At 46.7% G+C, this 10,987-nt stretch overlaps 1 protein-coding gene across 1 annotated transcript in view; it reads left to right on the top strand.

Moving 5' to 3' along the window:
• The first annotated feature begins 2,310 nt into the window (after positions 1–2,310).
• The window catches only part of LOC124307981 (uncharacterized), a 65,278-nt gene continuing 56,601 nt past the window's right edge, over positions 2,311–10,987 (top strand). Inside the window, exon 1 of the mRNA XM_046770234.1 lies at positions 2,311–3,678. Within this exon, the coding sequence (XP_046626190.1) occupies positions 3,657–3,678 (22 nt within the window). The 5' untranslated portion in view covers positions 2,311–3,656. The remainder of the gene's footprint in view (positions 3,679–10,987) is intronic.

Here is a 10,987-nt window from a genome sequence, read left to right as displayed (position 1 = left end):
TAAGGGCTAGACACACCGTTCTGTAAATTTTTTTTTTTTCCGACACCTTATTACATCGATAGGACACTTTCTAATAGAGTCAACGAAATCCATAGAGAAATAAAAAACAAAACGAGGCGCAGTAATCAAATTAGTCACAAATATAATATGTAAGAAAGAAGTTCATCCCATGTGAAACGGGTGGATGTTTGAAAATGTGGAAAAAAAACAACCAGCGAAAGCTTTTCTCATTGTCGACGAGATGATAAAATAGAAAAGAAAAAAGGAAAATCTGAGCGATCAAAGAAAAAAATGGCCCAGTTGTAGAAGGGAATGCCTTACGTAGACTTTCGATGAAGAATTCGACACAGAATAACTCACGCGCTCGTATAAAGTTGATACCTAAATGCCACGCCGCACCTATAAGTCGGCAGACAATTTCAGTTCTGATGCTTTTCCTCCGGCAAGGAAGAAGAAGGTTATACACGTAACATATACACCCCGGTGCACTTCTGCCGGTTGAAAGTTGTCCCAATTACCGTGTGCAATTCTGTTTCAGACACGTACCCGGCCACGCTCAAGTTATAAACTTCAACGCGCCCACCCAGATAAGATAACTAATTAGTAACTTCGGGCTACCGCCTCGATTCAGAATCATTAGAAATGTTTCCAACGTGTGCGGTATAACGCGTCGTAACTGCAGCGAGACCCCAGACTTACAGTTATTACTCCAGTCGAGCTCGCCGAGTAGCCAACAATCAACCCTGCAGCCTCGACGAGTAGTGCGAGTCAACGGTTGGGGTGCTCTGGGGACTTATAGCCGTGACTAACGCCGCTCGGGGTCTCAACGAGTCACGGAGAATCCTCCGCGCCGCGGCAACCAAGAAACCGGAAAAATCTCGCTCTCGGATTTTGTCGTAGGTCTTGCCCAGTTTCGAACGGTCGAATTTCGGAGGTTTCTCGTTGCTCAAAAGAAAACACGAAATGAGGCGGGCCCACAGTAAGGGCCGAAACGTTGGAGAAAATCTTCGTTTCTTCTACGCTTCTACCGACCTTCATATCCAAGAATTACAACGAATTATAATATTGAGGTCAAGAATTCATTTAACGAAAACACGAAATCAAGCTGCTGCGATGAGAGCTTTACTTTGTGCACCGGTGGCAGTTCAAATCTGTTTTTGATCTCGCGAATGATGTTCGATCCGTGAAAGAACGAAAATTTCACTTTTTTAGCTCGCAGGACTCGAATTTTATGGGTGAACATCCTTGACCGTGGTCATTAATCCGTCGACATACAGCAGCTTTATTTCGTCATCGGCGTGTCGACGGTTACCGTGGTTTCAAGCGACCTTTCACGATGTGTTCAATCAATCGGTCTCTCAAAGTCCTTCAAATTTATTCAACGATTGCCATCTAAAATGTAAAATAGAAATGGAAAAAAAACAAAGCTAGAGGTTATTTTTCTTCATCGGATCGTGACGTCACTCGCTTGATTGAAATCAAGCTGAGTTTTCGTATCTAGCTATAACGTACAGAGAAAGAAACACGCGAAGGAAAGACAGGTGAAATCCGTAGCTTCATTGAGGGATTCCAAAAGCAATCTCTCACCTTGAAAGAACGTTCCGGTTCAGATGTACCTAATGAAAAAAGGCTGTGTTTATCTTTATCAAACGTCACGGTAAAATTCGGGGGCTCAGAGCTCGGGGTAAACGTGCGTGAGACCGTATCCATCAGCCTGCATCGAATTATGCAGGGGTATCGAATGCCTCAGCGTGAGCTCGGTAAATTCAAGAGAAGATCCGGGGTGGAGGGATTAGGAAAGTGAAATTACAGAGATCGTCCAGGGCCTTAGACGGTACGGCGTGAGAGCGTGTCTAACAATAATGCAGCAAAGAGCATATCGCGTACCGTCTTCAACCGTCCCAACTACATCCACGTGCAGCAATCGATACCCCGGCGCGTAAAGAGAGTCTGTGTAAATAAGCGTAAACGCGATTTGTATCCGGGCGTAAAAGCATCGTGCATCCGGAGGCGCAGCGAGCTTGCAGCGACGGTGGCTCGACGCCGGTGAAAATTCTCGTTTGCGAGAACGCGCCGCGGCTGTAGGGTGAATTTTTCCGTGATAACCGACCGCGTTCCGCGTCTGCTCGGTCGGCTATCCGGCACCCCGTCGTTCGGCAGGGGGATGAAAGGAGCGGTGGCGCAGAGGGTTTCGGAGTCGCGAGGCACCCTCGGGTCGTTCCGACGCTCGGCGCCGGGACGCGAAAGCTGCGGGGGCGGCGTCGCCGTCGGGGTATCGTTGACGTAGCAAGATGGCGGCGGCGTATCGGAGGCGTCTCCGTCCGCAGAGTGCCCGCCGTCGAGCAGTACGTCAACGGTGTTCGTTGCCCAGGCGTCTGTCGTGCGAAACAGTCGAGGTTGTGCGGTCTTAGAGGGTTATTTTTTTATCGCAATAGCCGAGTAATGCAGTGCGCGACAGGGGTTCGTCCGGGGGAGGAAGAAGGTGCCGCGCGCGTCAAGTTTACGTGACGGAAGTGAGAGGCCGCCGAATGAGGGACGCATAGCGTAGCGTGGTAGTATTACGTGAGAATACAGCCGGACGGACACACGCCACATCCACACATCCGCACCCGCGACACCCAACCACCCACACCCCCACACCCCCCCCCACACACACACACACACACACACACGCGTTATGATAGCCGAGGTACGGCCGAGGGGATTTTCAGGAATCGTCGATACCTGCCGCGGGAGCCTGCTGCAGACCTCTTTCAACCTAAATCCAAAGATGCCTCGTAAACTGAGAAGACTGCCGATTGTTATTCCGAAGTATCGAAATGTATTTCTTCGTACGCGAAACGGTATACACAGACGGTGGTTTACCTGCAGCCCGTGCGCGTGACCAAAGCTCCAAGCTGCTCATTATTAACTCCATGCGAGACGAGTAAGAACGATCTTGCACATTTACCCGCTACCGTCACCCTCGCTCACTCACCGTTCCATCCCGTCGCCTTCCTCCTCCACGCGCTACTACCCGGCCAGGATCGTAGCCTCATCCGCTTCTCGCATTCGCGGTTCCCAACCTTAAACACCTACGGACGACAACCCCTTGCCTCGTATACACCTACACGCGTAGGCACGGTGTGACACGGGATCTGTTGTACGTATGTAATGCAGGATAGACAACCGCAGCTGCACTGATAAACTCTTGTGATAGAATCTCGTCTAGCGTTCAGCGGCAGGTTTTCGAAGGAAAAGTAAAGAAGAGGAGTTAATAGAAAGATTGAAAAAAAAAAAAAAAAAAAAAAAAAAACAAAGTAAACAAATAACATAACAAACAAACGTGACGAGTATAATAAAAATCCCGACTAAACCGACACACGTATAATTCTAGCCGTACATAATAGATTAACATAGTAATATTGATTCCGCCTCGCAATAATAAACGCAAAGAGTGCAGTATTATAAATAATTCGAATCAGCAAAACCCTTCGCGACCTAGCAGTATATAAATATATACATATATAAGCACATATATACGTATAATATTAGATTTGAAATTTATATAAAAAAAAAAAAAAATAACAAAACAACTTACCGATCATTAGTGTGCCGCTGCTACATAGTGCCACGTTTTGAGTGTCCTTAACTTGCTTCGATATCGTCGCATCAACATGTCTCTACTAAGTGTTACAGGTAAGCTAATTACATATTTGCCGTATACGGCTGTTATTAGCTGCGCGGTTTTCGCGGCCCTCGCTCGATCCACTTGTTATATTATGGATGCGAGAGGGTTAACGCATCGCCGACGCGTCACTGATCGCTCACGATATACGCCCTTTGGGAGTAATAATATAACTCTGTGACTCTATTTTCATACCTTGCATCGTGACAACGAATTTTCGTTCGGCGAAGGAGAGCCTCTTCGCAATTAAGTAAATTACAATTTGCAAGAGTGTATAATATATATACGTTATACGAGCTTGCGTGTGCTTGTATTAATAACGATATTGCGCAACACGCGGCACATGAGATAACAATCTTCTTCAATTGTTCCTCCCTGCAGGACGGAATTACTCCGAGCCATCTCATCGCTGCACGTCTTGAATTTCTGTTCCCTTATCGTTGCGGTTGTTACGGCTCCGACGGTACAAAAGCTTGTAATTCGGTTGCGAAATTCCTCGCCGTCCCACCCTCCCTCCCCCCCCCCCCCCCCCTCTCGCGAGATAAGCTATTAATTTTCCCCGATATACTTCGAGTACCGCTCGCATTGTACCACGGACGAGCGATTTGTATTATGTGGCTAAGCCGATGAATCGCCAGGTAATCCGATTTTTCACGCCTTGGCAGGGAACCGTCGCGTTTCAACCCTCGAGTCACAGGTAGCTGGCTAGCTCCCCGTCTGTATGCGAGACCTTCGTCCAGCGATGATAGACGTTACGTAACGAAGCTGACGCACTTTCTTCCCCTTCGTATAACTTGGTTTAAATTCCGGCGATGAGGGTGCGCGTGGGTCGGAGATTTTTTTACGACGCGGTCGAGTAAACGGAGTTTGGTACAGGCGGCGTCTCTGGGCAGGAAAAGGGCGAAAAGTACCGACCTCGTTACAGCCGGGTAATTGAGAAAAAGTACGTATTCCTGTTTATAAATAGCTGCAGGGGGTGAGAGACGCGCGCACAGAGCGCCGAGCCCGGTTGCACACGACGATGTGTAACCTCCGCGAGAATAGTGCAACGGTTGACCCCGACCAGCGGGGTCATTCCACCCCCGCATCCGCCCCGCAACCCCGTGGCCGCCACGCTATCGGCTTTTATGCTCAAACCCGCGGTACCGTACTCGTACTATAGACCTCCACAGGGATGCTTGCGTAAAGTCAACCGCAAATTGCAATTGGAAGGATTTAAGGCGCTCCTTCCCTTCTCTCTTCCTCTCCCCCTGCTTTCGATTACGGACGAAACGCAGGGCGACAGGGTGCAGAGAGTGCATCGATCCTCGTTACACTTCGGAGAAAGTCGAACGAGGAGGCTTCGATTCGTGCTGATGGAAAGATTCAAACGTCGCGGGTTTGACGACGGGAAATTATGCAGCGTATATATACATAGGGAATAGGCGGGCAAAATGGGAACCTTAAGGGGGGTGTAACAGCGTTGGACGCGTTTTGATAACGCTATTTCTTTTTTTTCTTTTTTTTCTTTTTTTTTTTTTAAGCGTAAAAATGCTCTTCAAGCTTTATCGACAGATTATAAAACCAAGTCTGATTGTAGAGGGGGCCTATTTTTACCGTCTTTCCCATATACCTACGTATTACGTTACGTATAATATTACGGTTGCTCCGAGTTCGATCGAATCTTTGATCGATGGAGCCGCTCGCCGATCGCGCGAATTCGTTTTCTTTTCTCTGCCTGATCGCGCATAGGACACCCGGTTCATTTTTGATTTTCACCACGTTTTAGCCCGTGTCACTTGGGATTTGGGTAACTTCTTCCGGTCACGGACTTTGCGGAAGTTGAGGAGGCGTCGAATGCCGCCCCTATTTTATCTGACCATTCGTGCGGCTTGCGGCAATTTCAATGAACCGTTGGACGATATGTAAACTAGGTTTCTTCGCAAGCTTTCGTTTGACGATCCGGATTACGGCCAAGGAGAAACTCGTACGTGGATGGCGGGGAAAACTTCCGGTCGGAAATACGGTCAGCCAGTTATCAAACAGGAAACCATCGTAATTATCGCGCTGCAGCGGTGAACCTTCGAGAAAGAGATTGCGCGTCGTTAGAAGCGGTGTGTTAATTTACTCCACACACGGCGGTCCGTTTAATTCACAGCGAGATAACATTTCTGTCGTTAGCGGTGTGCCTCGAATGCGTTACAGGACTGGAAAATTCTATTCAGAACGAAATTATTCAGTCAACAGTCGACGGTTCACTATTTAGTTATTAAATATCAATATTAGCGATCGATTCCTCATTTTTTAGGGAGTGACATTAAAATTCCAGCAATTTATTAAATCGCAGATATTCGGAACAAGTTTGAAACAATTTTTACTAGATAATTTCGTTTGCGGCAATAAATTCGTAATGGATGTTTGATTAAAAAAATAAATAAAAAAATTATTCATCGCCGCGTATCCAATTTCGCAGAAGTTTGAAACTTTACTTTCTGCGGGAATTATACTTTTTGCTCGAATGACGGCGATCACCGGCAGCTACATATTGCGAACACTTTAATAAGGTTAATGGGAGTTTTGTTAGTTCCTTTCTGAAAATGTAATACCAGCAACGTCAGGAGTTCGGTAATCCACGTGAAACAAATCACGCGAGTAACCAGAGAGGTCCGTGAGTCTACGCATTACGTATCTACACACCGGGAAACACGTACATTCACCTTGATCCTGCAAACCAATCACGTTCACTTCCCTGGTCGAATTAATGACAATGCCCATAACGTTTCGGGCCAGGTACACAATTCCGACGTGACGGTCCGTTATGCGATAGTGGTTGTAATTTCGCACGTAACGTGTAGTTATTGAAATCAGAGAAGTCCTCGCGAGCGTTGAAACGTAAAGCTGTTCTCGTTACAAAATTGAACGGATAATTTACCCTTGCAAACGTGTCACTTGTTACAAAGAGCAGAGTCGTCGGCATGCTATGTAAACATTATACGCAGACATAGCAGAGCGCTCGAAAATTCCCTATCGCTTCGGTATCTCGAATCGCGGTTGGAATTGATTTTATTTCACGTTAACTCTGATGAGCGTCACAAAAAGATTAGAATCTCCAAGGTTAGATATACACGTAGGTATACATATATATAGCGTGTGAGTGCGGGTTAACACGGGGGGTATTATTGAATATTTAACAGCGAAATTATAATTCAAATTTCGTACCTACGTACGAAAAGAAACACGCGAATCTACTTCCATTAGAGAACTAGATTATACAGCAGCGCGTTATTCAAATGAGCCGCCACGTTCGTAATTTTCAACAATGTACCCGGCAAAGGAATTAATAACGAACGATCGTTCGATCGGCACTCGAGATACGTACGTAAACGCGTCGCACACTCGAGACGAGATCATTACACATCGTGATCGCTGATATCGGGCATTTAAAGAGCCCGTTATATCTTACAACTCGTAACGGCACTTGAGAATGGTAGCAATATCAATCTCGGCGAGCTAGAAAACAGCTTTGCCGGGGTCGCGGAGATATTGCACCCGGAACTTGCCGTCGTTCGGTCTCACCTGGTACGCGAGACACGCCTGGGCTTTATTTCTAACAGCATCCGGCACATGTTCATTGGGGATTGTAACGACCCCTGCACGGAAGTTGGTGATAGTAGGAGAGAGAGAGAGAGAGAGAGCTGCTTTACTGCCACACACCTTGTACCTATCAGTTTTATCCCGTGTATGAATCAGTTTCGACAAACGGGAACGGACGAAGCTTAATTAAATAAACATTAACCAGCCTGCGTCTCGGTTGCTTCTGCGACTCGACGTTGGCGGTCTGGCAGCCCGTATATTCTCACTAGGTTACCGTAGTAATTCGTGGCCGATAACGCGTGTGTGTGTGCGGGGGTGTCGGCGTTAACACACGTCGCGTAGTACGATGGGTACCTGCCTACCTACAACTTGTTGTAACGCGTGGCAGTGACGGGTCCGACCCTGCAGGCCACTCCGCACGCTAGGGTTGCAAAATACGTCATTGTGTACCGAATTTCTACAAGGGTTGCTTTTTTATTTACCTACGTTGTCCTTCGTTCGCCGAGGATTTTTGGCCGTTAGTTCGCCCGCCCGTGCCATGCAGGGAACCTGGAATCAGTGGTCTAGCATAATCGGCTCGCGTGGACCGATTGAACCGGAATGAACTTCAGAATCGCTTTGATCGGCCGTTAGTCTCTGTAAAACTCAGCGAATCTTTGAGCTTGTCGAATGTTTTTTTTTTTTTTTTCTTTACTATCGGGTGATGCTGAAGGCCGCTGCTGTAGCGATGTGAGTTGAGGCAAAAGAAACAACTATTCGTACGAAAAGCTCACTTGTAATACACATCGCTGACAGCAGCAAGGAGAGCATAGGCGAACACCGTTCAGTAATCGTAGTGTTTCTCATCCAGTTTTGCCCTCCGTGTGAAATTGAACGCACTAATTTACCTGACGATATTTTTTTAATAAAAATTTCTCCACCTTACTTCGCGTACGTTACGTGGGATCGGGCAGAGTTTGCTGCATCCAAAGCCGCGAGGGAAATTTCAGGCATCGACATTGTTGGTGCGGGATCCTTGCCCGCGGAGAATTCCACGTCCTCGGCGTCTTCGGGGCTTCGAAGTAGTCCAACAGACAGGCTGAGGGATTTGGGGGCTCTTGGGGCTAAAGCGCGCGCTCAATTTAGTTTCGGTAAAGGGTTTCTCGAACGACGGAGAATTACAGAAATCAATATACGGCCAACAAGTCGCCGTCGTATTTAACCGATACGACATCCGGCAATTGATTATGGCTTAAAACTCGGCGGATCCGAGTGCTGCTTCTTTTTTTCATCGCCCGGCTCGCTTCGCCTCCCCTCTCAACTCCTTTCGTGCCCGCAAAGGGCCGACTTTTCACGCTTCATCTCTCTCCCTCTCGCTCTCCCCCGCCCTCTCACTCTTCGCACAATGCAAATGTCGTACCTGCCATGCAGGTTGTATAATAACACGCCCTGCATGTGCGCTGTAAAAGACAGAGGCGCACGCATCGCGTGTCTCTGTAACGATGCGAGTCTCGCATTGACGTATCGCTTCGTGCAGGGGATGTTTGTGAAAGGCATGCAGATACCCGCCCTGATTTAACCAGCGTTACCCGGTTTCCCCTCCTTTTCACCCCTCTTCACACGGACCTTTTACCTCCAAGTCGGCGTAATTTCCAATTTTGCGTGTCTGTTTTAGCGGTTAAACGACAACTTACAACATATATGTATATACGTACGTACCTACGATAAAATTATATTCGTACTCGTACAAGCATGTACGCAATTTATATTTTCATAACGGATACTCTGCTCTGGATTTTAACGATACTTCACTGGTTTAATGCGAGAGGTTTTTCTCCCTTCATTTCCGTTCAATTGCTTATTCAATTATTGGATGGGCTAAGTTTGTTTCTTCTATAAATCATTTCGAGTAAGGATATATCGAACCCAACGTTTTCGACTTACGTAAAATATTCTAAAATGCGTGATGTGAAAAATTCGTCGCAAAGAAAAAAAAAACAACAAAAAAATAAAATACATAAATAAAACGCTGGATCTACAGCGGGTGAAATTTGTTTTTGGTAATGTATAACCGTGTCAAGAACGAGCAATAAAATATCCTACGTGAGAAAATTTTTATGCAGGGTGCGGGACGAAGTGACAGAGGTCGAAACATTAGGGGAAAAGGTGAAGTGAGAAGTATGTGGTGCCGTTTGTACATTATATACTTGTGCGGAAATATTTTACAATTTGCGGATAAGAAATAGCAGCGACGTGACGTAACCGCGTTAGGCGTTACATGATGCGGATACCCGTAATACCTTTCTCTCTGTACCGCGGTCGGAAGTTGGTAATGGAAAAAAAGAAAAATAAATAAAAGGAAAGAAAAAAAAAGGCAGAGCAAAAGCCAAAAACAAGAGGAATAAAAAAAAACACTCCGACCGCAGGGAATACTTTTGACCCGCAGCCTGCATCCCGCAGCGGTGGGCCGCAGATTGCAGCTTGCCTGTGCAGTTAATTAAGCGCAAAGGCAACTCTCTACCCGGTGAAACAACCTCATGCATATTGAACTATCGACAACACATTAATCGAGTTATTGAACCCACAAACTCTCTCGGGTATATGCGCCTGTAGGAACGACGTGATTATTACTTATGCATCACCTCGCGTGCATAAGGTATTAGTCGACGGCAGCCTGCCTGTCTCGGTGTTACAGAAATTGAAAAACAAAAACATTCTGTTCCGTTTTTCTGTTTTTTTTTTTATCCATTTTTACCGTGTAATTACAGTTCTGAGAATAAAAGCGCGAAAGGAACCGTCCGAGTTTCGGGTTCTCGAAAGCTCGTTACTGCAGACTTGTCACCCCGTGAATTCGCTACTTACCTTTAACTCGCGGTAAGGGGAGCGGAAACGCGTTTCAGGAAATGGTAATCAGGCTTTTGCGGCAAAACTGGAAAGTTGTATATTCTGCGGTAACAGGAAACGGAGAGTTTCGAAGATTCTTTGAGCGAAACAGATCATCCAGCTCGCAAGTTTCTCACTCTGGGGGCCAGGTGCGGTGATGGAGCCATGTTTCGGACCGGATGTCGCCGAAACTTAGTCTCAGCCCGCGAAAGTCAGAGGAAGCGAGCCTGTTGAAGTATTGAAACGGAAGCGGAAGCATCCGCCGGTTCCCGGAGGATTTAGGAAACGAGATACGGGTATCCCAGGGGATTTGTTCAGCTCCGCGAATAGCGGCTGGCGTACAAGCTGCAGCTGCTGCAGTGCGGCCAAGTGCACGAGGGAAAGGTTATCAAAACGAAGCCGATAAAAATTATCTTCAAATTACTTCGGCCGAGGTGGAATTTCGCTACTCGAAGCGCGGTTATTCTTCGGAGCCACATTTTTCGGCTGCAGAAAATGGCGCCCCGGCTCAGACTGAATCACGAATAAATAGGAGCTCAAGTTTTCATCAGTATTCAAATCTCGCCCATCGGAGGCTACGGAATCGCGTGCTCCGAATACGTATACCTATGCGAGCGTAAATCGCCGCATGCATATGTACGTACATGGAACGATCCTCGGGTAAAACGAGGACCCTTCAACTTTAATTTCAAAATTCTTGGAGGTCGTTTATTAAAATTTTATTCCCTAACGTTACTTCCACAGAGCCGCGAGCCGATGTTCTTCCCAATTATCCTTGCTCTTTATTCTTTTCTCCGAGGAGGGTAAACGCTATGCGAAATACCCCGTGACACTGTGTCCACATGCAAAAACACCCCCCGGGTAATATATTTTCCCTTATAAAAC

The sequence above is a fragment of the Neodiprion virginianus genome, chromosome 6 (genome assembly GCF_021901495.1).
Source record: "Neodiprion virginianus isolate iyNeoVirg1 chromosome 6, iyNeoVirg1.1, whole genome shotgun sequence".
Taxonomy (NCBI): domain Eukaryota; kingdom Metazoa; phylum Arthropoda; class Insecta; order Hymenoptera; family Diprionidae; genus Neodiprion; species Neodiprion virginianus.
Note: the sequence above shows the minus strand (reverse complement) of the source record. Positions and strands in the feature narration are given on the sequence as shown.